General features: G+C 40.0%; 2 protein-coding genes across 4 annotated transcripts in view; one reads left to right on the top strand and one right to left on the bottom strand.

The window, feature by feature from the left end:
* Positions 1-19,477, bottom strand: part of pdxka (pyridoxal (pyridoxine, vitamin B6) kinase a) — a 39,892-nt gene extending 20,415 nt beyond the window's left edge. The window contains exon 1 of one of the 3 annotated variants that reach the window (XM_051905726.1): positions 19,228-19,477. In XM_051905726.1, the coding sequence (XP_051761686.1) occupies positions 19,228-19,264 (37 nt within the window). In that variant the 5' untranslated portion in view covers positions 19,265-19,477. Of the gene's footprint in view, positions 1-1,026; positions 1,133-10,856; positions 11,066-19,227 lie in introns of those variants that run through there. The other 2 variants (XM_051905727.1, XM_051905725.1) reach the window with 2 other exon arrangements.
* The window catches only part of tmprss3a (transmembrane serine protease 3a), a 34,331-nt gene that overhangs the window by 1,691 nt on the left and 11,428 nt on the right, over positions 1-21,212 (top strand). Inside the window, exons 2-7 of the mRNA XM_051905701.1 lie at positions 7,914-8,079; positions 9,416-9,665; positions 10,159-10,266; positions 16,590-16,703; positions 16,783-16,906; positions 19,993-20,121. Coding sequence (XP_051761661.1) covers positions 7,975-8,079; positions 9,416-9,665; positions 10,159-10,266; positions 16,590-16,703; positions 16,783-16,906; positions 19,993-20,121 — 830 coding nt within the window. The 5' untranslated portion in view covers positions 7,914-7,974. The remainder of the gene's footprint in view (positions 1-7,913; positions 8,080-9,415; positions 9,666-10,158; positions 10,267-16,589; positions 16,704-16,782; positions 16,907-19,992; positions 20,122-21,212) is intronic.

Below are 21,212 nucleotides of genomic sequence, written 5' to 3' on the forward strand. Positions count from 1 at the left end.
TTACTAATTTATGTGACTTTTCAAGGTATAGAAATCACTTCTTCATATAGGCTTTCTCATATATCCAGATTTTTAAGACAGTTGTTGAGGATGTGAATTAAAATAAGAATTATTGTGAGTTTTAGTTGTTTGGGCTTATTTGAAATCATTTTAAGTCATCTTGAGGCCCTCTTGGAAGTTTGCTGAGGGCCCCTAGTGGGCCCTGTCTCCCTGGTGGAAAACCACTGGTCTAAATTCAGACGTTAATGTATATGAGGTGCTGTGCTATATTGTGAATACAGACACAGTTAAAGGGAATCAGAGTGCAACACCTTCAGCCATGACTATGGTGATATGGTCAAAACACATTTTGTATCATAGCTGGTACTACATCATGTATTTTAATCCATAGTCAACATATTTATAATCAACATAACTATTTTTTTAAATAGGTAACACAAAACTGACAGTAAACAGAATGCTACACTGTTGCAAGAATTGGAAAATGTAGGTCGTCCAGGTATTAATGCTTACAGAAATTGTTATATGCACAGGATGCATAACATACACAGTGGCAGCAACTAGACGTGGTCAAGATGATCTAGACATGGTCAAGAAGTTCAAACTGAGAAAGGGAAGAAAGGTGATTTAAATGACTTTGAATGTGGCATGGTTGTTGATGCCAGACAGGCTGTTCTAAGTATTTCAGAAACTGCTGATCTACTGGGATTTTCACACACAACCCTCTCTAGGGTTTACAGAGAATGGTCAGAAAAAGAGAAAATATCCAGTGGCAGTTCTGTGGACGAAAATGCTTTGTTTGTGCCAGAGGTCAGTGGAGAATGGCCAGACAGGTTTGATCTGACAGAAAATCGAATTGAAGATCGAAAAAACGTTGCTGGTCTGATGATGGTCTCGATTTCTGCTGCAACATTCAGATTTTAGGGTCAGAATTTGGTGTAAACTGCAGGAAAGCATGGATCCATCCTGCCATGTATTAAAGTGATAGTTCACCCAAAAATGAAAATTTGATGTTTATCTGCTTACCCCCAGGGCATCCAAGATGTAGGTGACTTTGTTTCTTCAGTAGAACACAAATGATGATTTTTAACTCCAACCGTTGCAGTCTGTCAGTCATATAATGCGTGTCAATGGTAACAAAATCTATAAAAGTAAAAAAAAACATGCACAGACAAATCCAAATTAAACCCTGCGGCTCGTGACGACACATTGATGTCCTAAGACACAAAACGATCGGTTTGTGTGAGAAACCGAACAGTATTCATATAATTTTTTACCTCTAATACACCACTATGTCCAACTGCCTTGAGCGCGCGCACGGCATCCGGTGCGTGAGGTGTGTACGCGCTCTGGCGTAGTTTAAACATGGTGTCTGTAGTGCAACAGTGTTATACAAATGGAAGTAAACCACTAAAAAACATGGTTTTATTACATCAAAACTTGTTACTTTTCGTAAGGGTAGCTTTACAAATAAAAAGGACACATACAAAGATCTTGTTCACATACCTCAGTTGGATGTGGAAAAACCATAGGCACAGCTGATGGTTTAAGTCGTACGCGATCCTCTCCTGGGTATGTAAAATCATCAGGGGAAAAATGATCGCTGCAGACCCTCAACAACTTTAGTACATTAATGGGTGTGTTGATATCCAGCCGAAAAGCAATCAACCATAACTTCAGGCGAGCAGGCTCAGAAGTTACAGGGAATACGTGGAAAGTCACCACTCCCGAATGAGTTCGCGCGAGAGAACGTAATCTTTTAGTTTTACGTCGGTTTGAACAATCCGGATAAGCGCAAGTAAGTACCATTTTGATAAGCTGTCATACCTACAATGTTTGTGCACTGTGTAAACAATGAGCGACGTATACACGCGAGAGATCACTTACAGCGCTTGCGTAAACTACACCCCAACGCGTACACACCTCACGCACCGGACATAGTGGTGTATTAGAGGTAAAAAATGATATAAATACTGTTCGGTTTCTCGCACAAACCGATCGTTTTGTGTCTTAGGACATCAATGTGTCATCATGAGCCGCAGGGTTTAATTTGGATTTGTCTGTGCATGTTTTTTTTGACTCTTACAGATTGTGTTACCATTGAGATGCATTATATGACTGACAGACAGCAACGGTTGGAGTTAAAAATCATAATTTGTGTTCTACTGAAGAAACAAAATCACCTACATCTTGGATGCCCTGGGGGTAAGCAGATAAACATCAAATTTTCATTTTTGGGTGAACTATCCCTTTAAGTTGCTGGTGCTGGTGGTATAATGGTGTGAGGAATTTTTTCTTGACACACTTTAGTCCCCATAGTACCAATTAAGCATCATTTGAATGCCACAGCCACCCTAAGTATTGTTGCTGACCATGCCTATCCCTTTATGACCACAGTGTACCCATCTTCTGATGGCTACTTCAGGATAACACACATGTTACAAAACTCAAGTCATCTCAAACTGATTTCTTGAACATGAAATTGAGTTCACTATTCTCAAATGGCCTCCACAGTCACCAGATCTCAGTCCAATAGAGCACCTTTGGGATGTGGTGAAATGGGAGATTCGCATCTTGGATGTACAGCTGACAAATCTGCAGCAATGGCATGATGCTGACATGATCAGGATTTTGGACCATATGGACCAAAATCCCCCCCCCCTTATTTTAATTTGTACAACATTTCCCACAACTCCTGGTAAACTACACTACCCTATATGGTGCACTACATTACCCACAACCCCCTGGTCAAGGTCTAGACCTAATTTCCTTCCTTTGTTTCCTTTCTGCATTGGTGAGGTGCGGGTGTTTGAATGGACACCCAACCATGTCCTTTGAGCCCTTTCCTTAGGATGCGTTAATGACTAAAGAACTTCCTATTCATCCTGTTTATCCTAATCATCCTGTTCAACTTGTTCATCCCATCCTGTTAATCCTGTCCTTCTCTTAACATCTGTCCATTTGCATCATGTGAATTTGCTCCATGTACCTCCATGTGCTTTGGGTCATTTGAAGTATTCAAGACTTAAGCATCCTGAACTCAATAAATTAAAGACTGCAAAGGACTGGTGTATTTTCCAGTGTTTTAATCAGACACACCACCAAGTTTCTACAACTCTGACGAACTTGGGATATTTAACATCTGATATCCAACACATAGCCAGACATCAATGTAAAGTTCTAGTTTTGGTTACTCAATGAAAACATCCTGAAATCAAGCTGAAAATCATACTGATAATCTCTAAGAGACTAATGACGTGTTAGTGTGTAAGCAGCATGGCGACAGTGACCACACATACAGTCTGTGACATTCATGCACTGGATGTTCAGTATGCAGTATGTATCAGGTCCTGTCTAGCTGACAGTAATCAAAGACACAAGGACAGATCCATGACGCACACTGATAACATTTCGCTGATAGCAAAACCATGATGTGAGCTGTGTTGGCAGGGGAGTTATTTGTACAAAATGATATAGATGTATTCATTATTGGTTTCTTGACCATAATTATATATTGATTCTCATTATAAAACGGTTAGTTCCAGTCCTTGACTCGGATTGGTCAATAGCTGTGTTTTATTCACGATAAAACACGACTATGACCACTTCACCCAACAGTTCTGTGTATCACTACACAATACCTTTAGCAACGACTCTTAGCAACGTAAACTGTATGTTCTCAATTGATATTGTTTATTGAAGCTTACTGTATTATGTAGAAGAGTGTTGAGAGAAAAAGATCGAGTGAGCGAGTTTATTACCTGCATTCAGATTTAGCATTTTCCTTCAGGTCAGTCCTATTTTCATAATAAAAAATCTGTTATCTTGTCCTTTTAACAGCTAAGGGGTTTTCCCATGACTGACAGCGCAGGGCTGCGTTCCACTCCACTTATAGACACGCACTCGCGAACTTCCACTTCCCCTCGGGGGAATCCTTGCCGCCATTTTGAAGTGCATTCCACTTCATGAAGTGGACGAGGGAAGTTTATATGGACAGACCCTTGCTCCCTTGATTTTGACCAAGGGAACGAGTCTACATCGTATATACACTTCAGGCAGCTCCATGACCCACAATGCAACACGATTGTGACATCACCGCATATCGCGTTTAATTTACCCCACCACAAACAACTCTATGATATATATATATATATATATGTATATATATGTGTGTGTGTGTGTGTGTGTATGTATATATTTTAATATTTAAAACAACCCAAACACATATATATATATATATATATATATATATATATATATATATACATATAGAATGCTGCATTAAACAATTTTGTGAGGAAAAAAATAAATAATAAATCAACTCCATAGCTGATTTTTATTTATTACACTAAACTATCACCTAACACATCATATCTATAACTCGCCAGCTACTACATGCAGCATCAACATTTAAACCTGAAACTGTCACTGGGTGTTATAAGCTTATTTTGATGAGCATATATTGTCCCTTCTACTTGACAGACCACTACAAACTATTTCTGAGAAATTGAAACTATGACAGCACCTATTATAAATAGCAGTGCATGTGGGTCATTAGGGTGGGACTAATTCAGTGGCTAGGCTGGTGTGCACTAGCAAACCTAGTGAAATTATTTAGAGCATGTTTTTTTTGTTAACCAAATTCTGTCAACAAAGCAAAAAAATTAGCATCTGTGAAACTCAAAGAGTGACATTAAAAATGTACAGTAAGAGGTCATTTTTGCTTCACATCGTGCCTAACAACGCCCTTCAGCTGTGACTTATTCACAATACAGCACAGCCTCTCGTACCTTATTGCTTACATATATTATGACAAATTTAAATAATATAATAACAAACATATACAATTAAATAAAAAGAAATGATTTTTTTTTTTTTTTTTAGCAAAAATGACCTCTTACTGTACATTTTTAATGTCACTCTTTGAGTTTCATAGATGCTAATATTTTTGCTCTTTGAATATCCCAGCAGACGAGTCTAATCCAGCTCAAGGTCTCATATCACATCAGCTCCTGTATTGCCGTGTTGGGATCGGTTTTCACCTACAGATTCTGATGAATGGCAGTGTGTGGGGCGTTCATGAGCTTATTTCAAACTATTTCTGAGAAATTGAAACTGTGACAGCACCTATTATAAATAGCAGTGCATGTGGGTCATTAGGGTTTTTTGTTAACCAAATTCTGTCAACAAGGCATATTTTTATATATGTCGCCCCAAGCTCGCATAGAACTCATCTGGTGAATGGTGAAAGCAGTCTGTGAATTACGTGCAACAGTCATTTATGTTTAACATAATGCAACATTATTGGTCAATCCCACATTTAAATTGATAAATGACCTGTGAATGTGACATCTTTATTATGAAAATTTGAAATGTATGTGTAAATGTTTATGTATTTATTGTATTTATCTAATGTGTAAATGAGATCTAAATACATGAGAGTTATTTTAGTATTATTTGTATACTATTAGTATTTATTAATATTTTGAATTAGCTTTTATTTTTATATTTTCAGTTTTCATTTTTATTTGAGTTCATTTTAGTTGTCATTTCTTAGTATTTTTTTTTATATTTTTATATTTAATTTATTTTATTTCAGTTTAGTTTTAGTCATTTTAGTACTTAAACTTTTCAATTAAGTTATAAGTTTACATTTTTCATCTAATATTTATGATTTATTTCAGCCTTATTTCAATGAATGAACACTATTTTTGATAACAACAACAACAGTTATACAGACTGGGTGTTCTGTCAATCATTTTGTCATACATAAGTTTGATATTTGATGCTGTGTACTTTACTGCTGTGCATGTGAAGGCCTCATAATCTCATTGTACGAAATAAACCTGATCTGCCTGACAGTTCTAAACTCCAAATTAATTAAAGAGATGTTTAAAGGCTTAGACATGACAAGTAAATAGGTGGAAAAACAGTCTTGTCTCCCATAAAGCTCTCCAGTGACAACAACTCGAAAAACACATCTAACCTGTTATAGGTTACAAGCATAAACTCCCCCTAAATGGGTAATCATGCATTAACACCACATCAATTCAAGTATCCATCTGTCTGTCTATCTGTCCTCCCTTCCTTCCTTCCATCCATCCATCCATCATCTAACCACATAGCAAATCAGCCTGTACCTTAAAGGGTTAGTTCACCCAAAAATGAAAATAATGTCATTTATTATTCACCCTCGTGTCGTTCCACACCCTTAAGACCTTAATTCACCTTCAGAACACAAATTAAGATATTTTTGTTAAAATCCGATGGCTCAGTAAGGCCTGTATCACCAGCAACTCCCTTTTTCAATGCCCAGAAAGGTACTAAAAACATATTTAAAACAGTTCATGTGAATACAGTGGTTCAATCCTTAATATTATAAAGCGACTAGAATACTTTTTGTGCACCAAAAATAACAAAATAGCGACTTTATTCAATAATATCTAGTGAAGGGCGATTTCAAAACACTGCTTCATGAAATTTCAAAGCTTTACGAATATTTTGTTTCAAATCAGTGGTTCAGAGCAAACTGCCAAAGTCACGTGAAAGTTTCAAAACATTTATGACGTAACGAAGCCTTGTTTACTGAAATCATGTGATTTTGGTGCTCTGAACCACTGATTCAAAACAAAAGATTAGTAAAGCTTTGAAGATTCATGAAGCAGTGTTTTGAAATCACCCATCACTAGATATTGTTGAATAAAGTTGCTTGTTATTTTTGGCGCACAAAAAGTATTCTCGTCGCTTTATAATATTAGGGTTGAACCACTGTAGTCACATGAACTGTTTTAAATATGTTTTTATGGGCACTGAAAAAGGGAGTATTATTGCTGGCGATGCAGGCCTCACTGAGCCATTGGATTTTATCAAAAATATCTTAATTTGTGTTCTGAAGATGAACAACGGTCTTACGGGTGTGGAACGACATGAGGGTGAGTAATTAATGACTGAATTTTCATTTTTTGATGAACTAACCCTTTAATAAACCACCTAGTGTTGCCCAGCCAAAACTTCCTGACAACACCTTAGCAACCACCCAAAGTACTTTAGCCATCTCCTAACGAGGCCTTCATCCCTTCTCTCTTCAAATTTCCCTTCAAAATACCAAAGCATTCAAAGGGCGTAGGGTTTATGCAGCATTCAGTCTACATATCTTCATATCTCTTCAATTACTCAAACAACATAAGGCCTTCAAACTGTGTTAAACTTCAAAACAGAAGTTTTCATGAGTTTGTCTTTGTTTCTTCTATCAGCATTGCGCTCAGATTTTCAGTGTGTTATGCAGATGCAGTAAGTGAGATTTAACCCACAAATAAATGCTAAAAAAATAAACTCAAACTAACAACATATTTTGTTCACTCTCAGTGAACCCAACCTATGCTTTTCCTGATCCTTGTCTTGACCAAATGGCCCTAAAGTCTCAATATTACATTCATGTACATTTTCATTTCATCAGAATTAATAATTATAAAAGTCTATCTTTTCTATATATCCATTTCTGTCCTTCATTTTTAAAGCCCCTCTATCACCTCTGCATTTGATCAGGGCCACAGGCCTCTCTGTAAGGTGAGCTGTATTGAGGGAGATGCTGTGTCATCCGATCCCCTCTCACAGCGACACAACCTCTCAACACTCCACTGATCAGATGTCCCTCTGTACCACTAAGAGTCTGTGTCAGTGTGTTATTGAGAGAGGTATAAGAAGACAAGAAGAGAACCAAAAATGAACAGATGGACAATGGAAAGACAAAGTTTCAAGCTAATAAGACAATATGGACTTTATAACTCTGTTAGGTAAATTGGACGTGTTGAACTTTTGTGTCTTGAGTGTTCTGTCCAGTATTATAGTGCGCTATATTATAATATGCCTATTACTATATTATAATTTGCTTCTTCTGTTATGTCTTTCCCCAGGCAAATCTAAAATCAACTGTATATGTTTGAGAGCTGTTAATATGAGTGTTTGAAGTAAGTCATGGCTGATCCAGAGGAATTGGAGTCTACAGCAGGTGTAGATGTTGAGGCTGATGGAAATGGAGAATCTGTTCCCTGTAAAGACTGCTCACAAACAGATGGTCAGGTAAGACCACAGAGCAACTCATTTATGTTTACATGTGCTGCTGAGGCTGTTATCATTTTATTGTCCATATACATGGGGGGAAATGGTGCAAGATTTACTTTGAAACAATTTTCACTTTGAAATTGCTAGTGAACTTCACAAATGATTACAGAGAAACAACAACTAACACATTAAACATGAAATTTTGAAGTAAAAATATTGCCCGAGCAGCTGCATCCAAGCCTTACATCACCAAGTGCAATGCAAAGCGTCGGATGCAGTGGTGTAAAGCACACCGCCACTGGACTCTAGAGCAGTGGAGACGTGTTCTCTGGAGTGACGAATCACGCTTCTCTGTCTGGCAATCCGATGGACGAGTCTGGGTTTGATGGTTGTCAGGAGAACGGTACTTGCCTGACTGCATTGTGCCAAGTGTAAAGTTTGGTGGAGGGGGGATTATGGTGTGGGGTTGTGTACCAAGACATTTTGAACCAAAACCCAACTTTGTGGGAACAGTTTGGGGATGGCCCCTTCCTGCGCACCAGTGCACAAAGCAAGGTCCATAAAGACATGGATGAGCGAGTTTGGTGTGGAGGAACTTCACTGGCCTGCACAGAGTCCTGACCTCAACCCGATAGAACACCTTCGGGATGAATTAGAGCGGAGACTGTGAGCCAGGCCTTCTCGCCAACATCACTGCCTGACCTCACAAATGCGCTTCTAGAAGAAAGGTCAAAAATTCCCATAAACACACTTTTAAACCTTGTGGAAAGCCTTCCCAGAAGAGTTGGGGCTGTTATAGTTGCAAAGGGTGGGCCAACTCCATATTAAACCCTACGGATTAAGAATGGGATGTCATTAAAGTTCACATGCACGTAAAGGCAGGCATCCCAAAACTTTTGGCAATATGTGGGGAGTGAAGGTTCAGACAAGAATATACTTTACTGTAGATCTAGTTTAGTTATTAGAGTTTGTTTAGAAAACGTACAAAAGCATTTTTAAAAAGAATATATTGTGGACATGTCTGATATATTAAAACATTTCTGTATCATCAATTATTTTAATTATTTCATTAACAGAACACCTATTTTTGGAAGAAACCCATTAATTCCAATACAGATTATTTTTGGCCTCTTTATGCATTTTTTATTTTTATTTTATTATTATTATTATTTTGTTCTAGGGTTAAACTAAAATTAGAATGAAAACTAAAAAAATATAAACATAAAAGCTAATTTAAAGTATTAATACATATGATAAATAATAATAAAATAACTGTGGTTTGTTGTAGAATAAATAAAATAGGATCTAAGTAAAAATCTGTAAAAACTATACTATATTTCATGCTTCTACACAGGGAGCAGCCGATCAGATATATCCAGAGAAAATAGAGGTGGTCTCTGTAACCGAGGAAGACATTTCTGCTATGGATCCCCCGGCCCTGCTGAAAGTCAGTCCCCTGGACAGTTCAAGTGCCAGTCCTGCACCAGATGACAGCACTGTCAAACCTACTTTTGAAGTCACTTCCAAAGACCCTCTAACAGAAACCCCCTCAGCTCAGCCCAGCCTTTCAATGCCAGTTACCAAAGTCCAGCCCTTTGTTACAGGTACCGATATACATCATCCATCATGGTCAAATCATCAAAATGCCTACACAATGTCATGTAGACTATTTTCTTCCTGATATTGATTTATACTATTTAAAACCAAGCTCAATCTGCACACTTTATGGCTGTGTAATTATATTTATACTGAATTTTACATTATCGTCCAAAAATGCAGTTAGCAGCATTGATCCAAACTCTTCCAAAACTATTTCAGTCATCAAAAACATAAACTCTAATTGTTTTTTAGTCAGACATGTGCACTAGATAGTAAAATATACAAAAGGACACTTTGTTCCTGTAGTTTAGCTAATAACATATGATGCCAACATGAAGATTGTGGGTTCAACCCCCAGGGAAAAGTGCATACCCATAAAATGTATTATTGCTTTGGATAAAGTGTCTGCTAAATGCATAAATATGAATTAATTTAAGAGATAATTAATGTTAGATAATTAATGTTAATCATCATCTCATGCAACTGATAACAATCCAGCAGAGGAGAAAACATTCCGTGGGAGCCTGTTTGCACGCAGGATGGAGATACTGATTGGAGCTTGTGTCCTGATTACCCTCATTATTGTGTTTGGAATTGGACTGGGCGGTGAGTCTTCATTGTCTTCAGATTGAACTCAACACATCCAGTGGTGTATAGTAACAGTACAAATACTTTGTTACTGTACTTAAATACAGATTTGGTAAATTTACACTTTACTTAAGATTGAAAATATATACATTCTTTTTTTTTGTTGTTGTTTGCGAATAGCGCAACAAAAAAGGTTTGATCAATCTTTTGATCAATCTTTGAATCTGTATCTTTTTTGTCAGGGGTACATTAAACAATGTCTCCCTTAATTAGACGATATAGTTGCAGCTTATATTTATATTAGCATTTATTTATTTTTCTTTTGTGCATTTGTGTGATACATAAACAATTCGGTTACTTTGAATCTGCCTTCCTCTGGACAGCGTGCCAAATATGCATACTCTTTTACTCTATCTAATCATTTGTAAGTGTGAACTCGTGAAAACATCTTTGTCAGTTTGACAACACATGTGCTGCAAAAGTTCACAACGCAACCAAATACAGAAACACACTCCAAATTCTCACAACGCAGCCAAATACAGAAAGGCACTGCAAATACTCAAAACGCACATACGATCAGGATGTTAAAATAATAAAAAAAAACTCACCTTTCAGGTCATCAAAAACACCACTGATGAGTAGACATTGAACAATAAGTGGTCCTAGTCAGGTTCGTCCCCTTCTCCAATGGAATTGTGGTCTATGCTATTGGCAGAGCGTTTCTGTATGTGGTTGCATACAGTTGCATATTGCCTTTGCAGCACATGCATTGTCAAACTGATGAAGATGTTTTCTCAGTTTGCTGGTGTTTTTTTTTTTTTTTTTTTTTGCAAGTGTTTACTTCAGTGTCAGCATGTTGAGCTTTTTGAACAGTGCGTTTCTGTATTTGGCTGCATTGTGATTATTTGCAGCACATGTCTTGTCACACTGATGAAGATGTTTTCTCAGTTTGCTGGTGTCTTTTTTTTCTATTTGAATGTGTTTTCTTCAGTTGCAGCATGTTGAGCTCTCTCGGCCAACAGAGTTCATTTCGGCTGTACAGCAGCTCTAAAAGAAAAAAAAAGTGTAATTTCTTTTGACACTGTGTAATTTCTCTGAACACACCCTTAGCAAAACTAAACCAACACAACTGCAATGAATAATTTAAAGATTAGACTGGATTAGATTGCACAACCCAGGATCTAAAAACATTAATAAGATGCCTCCAACTCCGGTTGCACAATCTAATACAGACCGCAGCCTTGCATTATGGTATCTGTTACAAGTGAGGCTCCCGCACTTCCTCCCTCGCACCACCGGAGGGAGCCCTCACCGGAATACTGACTCTTTACCATTCGGACTGCATTTCCCATAGGCCCTCATTCCTGGGACTGATTGCGCACACACCTGCACCACATCACACCCACACACACACCCACACACACCCCCACCCACCCACCCACACCTGCATCACATCACACTCACACGCTATTTAAGCAGCACACACACACACACCCACCCACCCACCCACACCCACCCACACCTACACCTACACCTACACCACACCACACCACACCACACCACATCACATCACATCACACTCACACGCTATTTAAGCAGCACACACACACACACACACACACACACACACACATACACATACACATACACACATACACATACACATACATACATTGCGAAGTCTTGATTTGCCCCGGTGATCATTTCTGAGCGTTTTTGTGGATTGTTATTTCTATTGCCGATTGGACTGTTTACCCCTGTGTGATTCTCTGCTGCCTGCCCTGACCCTTGCCTGTATACTGAACTCTGTCTGCCTGCCGCCTGCCTCGACCTCTGCCTGTTCCTGTTCACGTCTCTGCATCTGCCCTTGCCTTGTTGTGGTTGCTCTTAATAAAAAGCTGCAAATGGATCCCCACTCTGTTGACCCTTCATTACAGAAGACTTCGCCGAACAGCGATCCAGCAGTCATTGTGCAGCTCACCAACGAGCTGTCTGCCCAAGCCAACCAGCTCGCTTTTCACCAGCATCAACTAAATCGGCTGACCCCTCTCACCGAGGAGCTTGTTAAAACCCTGCAGAGCCTTCGATTCAGCCCCACCGAAGCCGCCGCCGCTCAGCCCTCTGTTCCCGCCAGCCAAGCCTTCACTTCCGCCACATCAGTGAACCCCCAACTCGCCTTCCCCGAGAAGTTCGACGGCAATCCAGCCAAATGTAAGGGATTCCTGCTTCAATGCTCTCTCTTCGTTAATCAGCAGCCCTCCTTATACCCCACAGATTCGAGTTGGATCTCTTTCGTTTGTTCATTGCTGACTGGTTGGGCGCTCGATTGGGCCACTGCAATCTGGAGAGAGGATGGTTCCGTGTTTCCCACCTTCTCCTTGTTCCTGCAACGCTTCAGAGAGGTTTTCGAACACCCCACGGGAGGTAAAAGCCCCGGGGACCAATTACTATCTCTGTGCCAGGGCAGAACAACTGCCGCTGAATATGCCTTATCATTCCGCACCCTAGCTGCACAAACGAACTTGGTTGATGACACTCTGAAGCTATTATTTAGAAAAGGACTGTCTTTAGAACTTCAGGCTGAACTAGCTTGCCGCGATGAGGGAAGAACACTCAATTAATTCATCGAGCTCGCTATCCAGATTGATAATCTGATCCACTCACTACGCCCTGCTCGTTTACCAGTTCACCAAATGCCAGTCCATCACAGCCCAGAGCCCATGCAACTCGGATACACTCCTATCAACCCCGAGGAAAGAGAGAGAAGAGTGCAACTTCACCTGTGTCTCTACTGTGGCCAAGCTGGCCATCTCAAGATCACCTGTCCCATCCGTCCAAGCCCATCTAGTTCCAAATCGGTGAGTTCCAAGTCAACTACAAATTATTCATCCACCAGCCTCAAAATACCTGTATGAATGACAGTAAATGGCCACATCATATCCACTCACGCCCTGCTAGATTCTGGGGCAGCTGGTAATTTCATGTCAGACACCTTCATTCAAGAACACAATATCACACTAACTTCCTGCAACTCTCAATTGACAGTGGAGGCGCTAGATGGTCGGCCCACAGGAGAGGGGAGAGTGGCGCACATCACAGAAGTGGTTCACATGCAAGTTGGAGTCTTACATCATGAGCAGATCAGGTTCTACGTCATTCATTCACCTCACAATCCAGTCATTCTCGGTCTTCCATGGCTCACTAGACATAACCCACACATCTCCTGGAAGGAAGGGCAAATTGTTCAGTGGGATCCAGCCTGTCACGAACTCTGCTTGAAACAAGTCACCCCATTACCAGTTCAATCCGCCTCTCTCCATGAATCCAGCCTCGATGACTCCGACATTCCTGCGGAATACACCGATTTAGCACTCGCCTTCAGTAAAAGTAAAGCCTCAGAATTACCTCCTCATCGACCCAGTGACTGCCATCGACCTGTTACCTGGTACCACTCCTCCCAGGGGCAGAATCTTTCCATTATCTCAACCTGAGTCTGCTGCTATGAAGACATACATTGAGGAAGAACTAGCCAAAGGTTTCATTCGACCCTCCACTTCACCAGCTGCATCTGGGTTCTTTTTTGTAAAGAAGAAAGATGGCAGTCTCAGACCCTGCATTGATTATCGTAGTCTCAATGATATAACTGTGAAGTTTTGCTATCCTTTGCCTTTGGTTCCCGCAGCCCTCGAACAGTTAAGACAAGCCAAATATTTCACCAAGCTGGACCTTCATTGTGCGTACAACCTGATTCGCATCAGAGAGGGTGATGAATGGAAGACCGCCTTCTCCACAGCCACTGGTCACTATGAAACCCTCGTTATGCCGTTCGGATTGGCCAACAGTCCCTCTGTGTTCCAGTCATTCGTCAACCATATCTTCCGAGACATGCTCAACTGCTAGGTCATTGTATACATAGATGACATCCTCATCTACTCCAACATCTTTGACGAACACATCCAACATGTCAGAGCTGTGTTACAATGTCTGATCCAACATCAACTCTACGCCAAAGCTGAAAAATGTGAGTTCCATCGCACATCCACATCATTCTTGGGCTACATAATCAGTCACGAGGGAGTAGCTATGGACAAGGGCAAAGTAAGGGCGGTGCTGGAGTGGCCTCAACCACGAACACTGGAGGAACTACAGTGATCTCTGGGGTTCGCCAACTTCTACAGGCGGTTCATTAGAAACTTCAGTGGCATTGCAGCTCCGTTAACTACCATGACTAAACGAACCTCCTCACGTCTCACCTGGTCCCATGAAGCTCTGCAGGCCTTCCAGGAACTCAAAGAACGGTTCACTTCTGCTCCCATTCTCGGCCATCCAGACCCAGAACTCCCGTTCATTGTGGAAGTCAACGCGTCCAGCACAGGCATCGGGGCCATCCTCTCACAACGCCATGGGAATCCTGCCAAAATGCTCCCCTGTGCATTCTACTCATGAAAATTATCAGCAGCAGAGAGAAATTACGATGTGGGCAACCGTGAACTGCTGGCAGTGAAGGCAGCGTTAGTGGTTGGAGGGAGCGCAACATCCATTCACCATTCTCACCGATCACAAAAATTTGGAATACTTACGTTTGGCTAAACGACTGAATCCCAGACAGGCAAGATGGGCCATGTTTTTTACCAGATTCCAGTTTACTGTTACATATCGACCAGGTTCCAAAAATACCAAGGCAGATGCACTGTTTCGTCAAGTGGAGGAGATCGAAAGGCCAGACACGGAGGAACACATTCTCTCCGAGAACCTGCTAGTTGCCCCAGTACAATGGGATATTATGACCGAGATCACACAAAGCAATGAGTAGAACTTACCACCTCCAGAATGTCCCCAAGATTGCACGTTTGTTCCAGCTCCTCTACGCACCAAGCTCCTGCACCAAGTCCACGCTCTTCTCAGTTCTGGTCATCCGGGTATCACCGCCACATTCCATCTACTACAGAACCATTTCTGGTGGGCTACAATGCTAGCAGACACCACCCAGTTTGTTAATAACTGTGCAGCTTGTCAAACCTCCAAACCATCCTGTCAACTACCATCTGGTCTTCTTCAGTCACTTCCCATACCACAACGCCCATGGTCCCACATTGCCATTGATTTCGTCACTGACCTTCCCGAGTCTTGTGGTAATACAACCATCCTCACAGTCATTGACCGATTCTCAAAGTCCTGTCGACTCATTCCACTACCCAAATTGCCCACGGCCTTCGAAACTGCAGAAACTCTCTGTAAATATGTTCCACTTCTATGGCCTACCCGAAGACATATCGGATCATGGACCACAATTCACGTCTCGTGTATGGGCAGCTTTCTTCAAGCATCTGAATGTCAATGTCAGTCTCACGTCTGGGTACCACCCCGAATCCAACGGTCAAACTGAAAGCATGAACCAAGAACTCACGAGGTTTCTGAGAACCTACTGTCAGCAGAATCAAGCCGATTGGAGCAGATACCTGATGTGGGCCAAATATGCACAGAATTCCCTACAGAAACTCCCTTCAAGTGCATTCTGGGTTACCAACCCCCACTTTTCCTTTGGTCTGGCGAACCGTCCAACCTCCCATCTGTAACAGAGTGGCTACAATGGAGTGAGGATACCTGGAACCACGCGCACATCCATTTGCAATGCGCCGAGAAGGCAGGAGGAACAAGCCAATCGTCACCGACGTCCCAGTCATAGGCCCTCATAGGCCCTCATTCCTGGGACTGATTGCGCACACACCTGAACCACATCACACTCGCACGTTATTTAAGCAGCACACGCACACACACACACACACACACACACACACACACACACACACACACACACATCCATCGCGAAGTCTTGATTTGCCCCGGTGATCATTTCTGAGCATTTTTGTGGATTGTTATTTCTGTTGCTGATTGGACTGTTTATCCCTGTGTGATTCTCTGCTGCCTGCCCTGACCCTTGCCTGTTTATTGGACTGTGTTTGTTTGCTGCCTGCCCTGACCCTTGCCTGTATACTGAACTCTGTCTGCCTGCCGCCTGCCTCGACCTCTGCCTGTTCCTGTTCACGTCTCTGCCTCTGCCCTTGCCTTGTTGTGGTTGCTCTTAATAAAAAGCTGCAAATGGATCCCCACTCTGTTGACCCTTTATTACAGTATCAGCTTACTATATAGCCTTTAAGTGGTGATGTTTATGGAATAGTCGATTAATTTATGAGTCACTGAGCAATGAAGTGATAAAGGATTTACTTGCAGTGCATTGTGTTACTGCTTATAATGAAATAATTACATAGGCCTATAATTACCAATTATCCCACAATTAGTGGTCTAGACTCATTCTTATTCTCATATTTCCACCACTTTAGTTGGCATGAGCTGTGCGGGGAAGTTTCGATGTGGCTCCTCTGGGTGTATTAGCATGTTGCTACAGTGCGATGGACATTTAGACTGTGAACACGGAGAAGATGAGCTCAGTTGCGGTGAGCACCAGCACACTTATATTAATATTCAGTACTGTCGTTGAATGTTGCTGTGTCATGTGTCCATCTGTCTGTGCAGTGCGCCTGAGTGGGAAGAGCTCTGTACTGCAGGTGCTCACTAATGGAGTCTGGAGAACTGTTTGTGCCGATAACTGGGACTCTGACCTTTCCCTCTCTGCTTGCAAACAGCTTGGCTATTCTAGGTACTGAATACAGAAACACCCTCCTTTACATACCCTCTAAATCTGTGTCCAGTCCTGCTCCAGGAGGGCCACTGTCCTGCAGAGTTTATCTCCCTAACCCAAATTAAACACATCGGGCCCGGATTCACAAAACATTCTTAACTGCTATTTTCTTCTTATTTTCTAAAAAGATAAGAAGATTTTGTATTCCCAAAACCTTTTCTTAAGAATGTTATCTTTTTTCTTAAGATTGTTCTTAAAGGGCTAGTTTACCCAAAAATGCTAGTTCACCCTCAAGTTGCTCCAAATCTGTATGAATTTCTTTCTTCTGTTGAATACAAAAGAAGATATTTTGACAAATGCTGATAACCAAACAGCTGATGGACCCCATAAAATACTATGGAAGTCAATGGGGACCATCAAATGTTTAATTCCCCACATTCTTCAAAATATCTTCTTTTGTGTTCACCTGCCTTTCAATCAAATTACACCAAAGCATGTCATTTTCGTCTTAAGAAAAAAAATAAGATGTTCTTAAGAAAATATTTGAGAACTTCTTAAGAATTTTTCAAGAATTGCACTTATAGGAACATTCTTATGAACTTCTTAGAATTTATCTTAAGAATTTTCTTAACTTCTTTTCTTAAGAAGATTTTTGTGAATCCGGCCCCAGAAACAACTAATCAAGGGCTTAAGGTTAATAGAAGCTTCCAGTCAGGTGTGTTGGCAAGTTGGAGTTGAACTCTATAGGACATTGGATCTTCAGGAGCAGGTTTAGAATTAATAACATACCCAACATGTGAAAACAGCATAATCGTCCTAATGCAAACTTTTTTTAATACTCAGATCTTTTCACTTTTTTTTTTTTAAAGAGGACCTATAATGATTTTTTACATTTTCAACTTTCTTTAATGTGTACTGTTGCTGTTTGAGCATCAAAAAGGTCTGCAAAGTTACAAAGCACAAAGTCCACTCCAAAGGGAATTCAGTGAATTTACACATACTGTTTTACTCCTACTATATAGGGAAGTATGCAATTTCGGACGCAGCCGCTGTTTTTTCCACCGTGGATCTAACGCGTTTATGGTAAATGGAGTGACATTTCCGAAATGCGCTCAAAGCGGTTGACTAATCACAACACACTGATCCAGCTGACCAATCAGAGCACATTGCACTTTCAGAAGGAGGCGCTTCATGGAGTCAGGAGTTAAACAGAGCATTACTGACAGACTCGGAAGAAAGGTGCTGCAACAATTTATAATATGTGAAAAATAATAGGTTTTGAACATTCTGGCATGAAAACCTATTCCAATAGACCCCAAAAACAATACTTTTCATAAGGTCATAATAGGTCCTCTTTAAATTTTCAGACGAGACTTTGTGAAGTTTATCAATTGAAAATTTTCTAATAACGACATAGACATCTGATAAAGGCCTGGGGACACATGCATGTTTGATGCTACACTACACACTACACTGTAAAATCTAACAGTTCATCTAACTAACACTTTTTAGTTAATTTTATTTAATGTCCAACCGTTTGTTGAACTTTATTGTAAAAAATCTAGTAATCTGTACTTTTCACATGCTATGCTTTGGTTACTCATAAAGCCTAAGTTAAGATTATTTCATTGGTTTGAGTATCACTTTGTCAAGCAAAAAAAAGAGTTTTTAAGGTCGGACAATTCTTAATAGAATTTTCACTTTTCCTCCACTCCTGCAGTTATCTTTCTCCTAGTTAATTTCATTCATTTTCCAAAGCCATTTTGAATGTTGAAACTGAAAATTTTGAGAGAACATCAAGTTGACTTCATAAATTAATGTTGATTTCCTAAAATGGTTTTGTTTGAAGTCGTCATTATGGTGATTAGTGTTCCCTTTGATTGGGCACTTGGAACTTCATATTACTATAATTACCTTCCAGTTGGTGCAGTCATGCAACAAGAAATCACAGCTATTTGTGGTTTCAAAGGAAGAGAAGTGATAAATATGTTTATTTTTAAAAATGACCTAACTTTAAACTAGATCATTAACTAGTCTACTTTTCATGATCTATTAAAATTGTAATAATTGGGTTGATATAATCCCCCTGTAGTTTTGACAATATTTTGCAATTGACCTTGCTTGAGTCACACAGAAATCAACATTTATCATACAAAACACATTTATTAATTGTAACAAAAACAATTTTATTTGCTTTTTTATTTATCTGTCTTTGTTGTGCTACTACTGACACAAGACAGCAAATAAAATTGGCAAATAAAGCTAAAAATAGTAAAACAAAGAAATTGTTTAAAGGGTTAGTTCACCCCAAAATGAAAATTCTGTCATTAATTACTCACCCTCATGTCGTTTCACACCCATAAGTCCTTCGTTCATCTTCAGAACACAAATGAAGATTTTTTTGATGACAGAATGCTGTCAGATTTCCTTCAATAGACTGCCTTTATAACTACAACTTCGACACTTCAAAAACTTCATAAAGAGATTGAAAAAATAATCCATATCAATCGAGCGGTTTAGTCCAAATTTTATGAAGAGAATCGATCGCTTGTTATGATGAGCAGATTTAATTTAGGCTTTTACTTGCATGTAAACATTGATCAGCGAACATAAGCAGAAGCTCAACCGAACCTGAATAACACACAAGAACAAACCTCTCCCGGAAGCTCAAACGTGCTGCGTAAGCAATGAGGTTCATTCTCGTGTGTTACACAGCACATTTGAGCTTCCGGAAGAGGTTTGTTCTTGTGTGTTATTCAGGTTCGGTTGAGCTTCTGCTTATGTTCGCTGATTCATGCCACAATGGACTCTGGGAGTCACTAACTCTGAGTAGTAGGCTACTAAGTCAAGATTAAATCTAAAGCAAATGATCAAGTACTCTCTACAGTTCTTTTTTAGTTACTGGAACTCTCATGTATGTGAATTACATTAAGCATTTATCAGTAAAACATACTCTTGCTATTTCACTTTACTTAGTTTTTTTAAGGCAGTTAGTTTGCATGTTTTAAGTAGATTTCACAGTACTAATATGCTAATAACATCATGGTTGTGGTATTAGTTATGGTATTATTTTAAGCTGCTTTTCTTTTCCCCCTTTCTGTTAGATTTATGGAGTCGAAAGCTCTTCCTCTGTTGTCTATTGAGCAGGACTTCCAAAGTAACCTGGTGTCAATAAGTTTGAACCACACAAGTTCCCAGCAAGCTATCAAGATACACAACATAACTAATTTCAGGTAAACACAGTCTCTTCATGGGTGTGTCTTCATCTACAGTGTTTGCAAGGCAGCACTGAACTGATATATGTCTCAAATTTTGTTATAGTTTCTACCTTCCAAGCAGAATTCAGTTTCAACCCTGCCTTAAAACATCTGACTGTAATTAAGTGTTCCTGGAGATTAATTCGGGTGTGTTTAGGGTTGGAGAATGGGAGTGAACACCCTTGACTTAACATGTGGTCACATTAGTGAAAATTATTATGATGGTAAAGTAAAATAATATGAAAAAAAAATCAGTTTGCAAGATCAAGTAACATAACATACTTTTTTTTGTACTGCTAAAATAACTATAAGTAGCTGATATGGGAAATTCGAGGGCCCAATCTACCAGTCTTAGTCAAGTCACCTTTATTTATTCATAGCAGTGCTTTATAAAACACAGATTGTTTCAAAGCCGCTTTACAGTAATAAACAGGAAAATAAGAATCAATATAAAATATGAGACAAATAAGGTGGAGATGCATGAAGCACAGCTCACACAGAAGTCACTTTTAAACCAAGCTTTCTGTTGGTCAACGCATCGAATTCACGTGAACTTGAACCTGATGCGAAATCAACGAAATTCCAGATTGTGTGGATTTCTATTGAAATGACTGGATTTCACCTGTGAAAAATTAACAGAACAACGGAAAATGTGATCATTGAAAATGTGATAACTATAGTCACCGTTCTTGGTGTGAACGTGCCTTTAAACTGATAGAATGTCCAGCATTCAAAATATAATTGTCACGATCACTGTCTGTTCCTGTCAGTTCCTGGACTCCATTTCCCATAATCCTCCTTGCCAATCACATGCACACTCCACACCAATCACCAGTTGCCACATACAGCTTAGCACACTACCTGGACTATTAAGGACTTACACACACACCACCTCAGGGCGAAGTCTTGATTTGCTGTTGTGATCATTACTGAGCGTTTTCTTGTGGACTGTTTCCTGGTTTCCGTTTGGATTGTTTATTCTCTGTGACCCTTACTGCCTGCCCTGATCTTTGCCTGTTTCCTGGACTGTGATTGTTTGCTGCCTACCCTGATCCTTGCCTGTACCC

Source organism: Ctenopharyngodon idella, chromosome 9, assembly GCF_019924925.1.
Source record: "Ctenopharyngodon idella isolate HZGC_01 chromosome 9, HZGC01, whole genome shotgun sequence".
Taxonomy (NCBI): domain Eukaryota; kingdom Metazoa; phylum Chordata; class Actinopteri; order Cypriniformes; family Xenocyprididae; genus Ctenopharyngodon; species Ctenopharyngodon idella.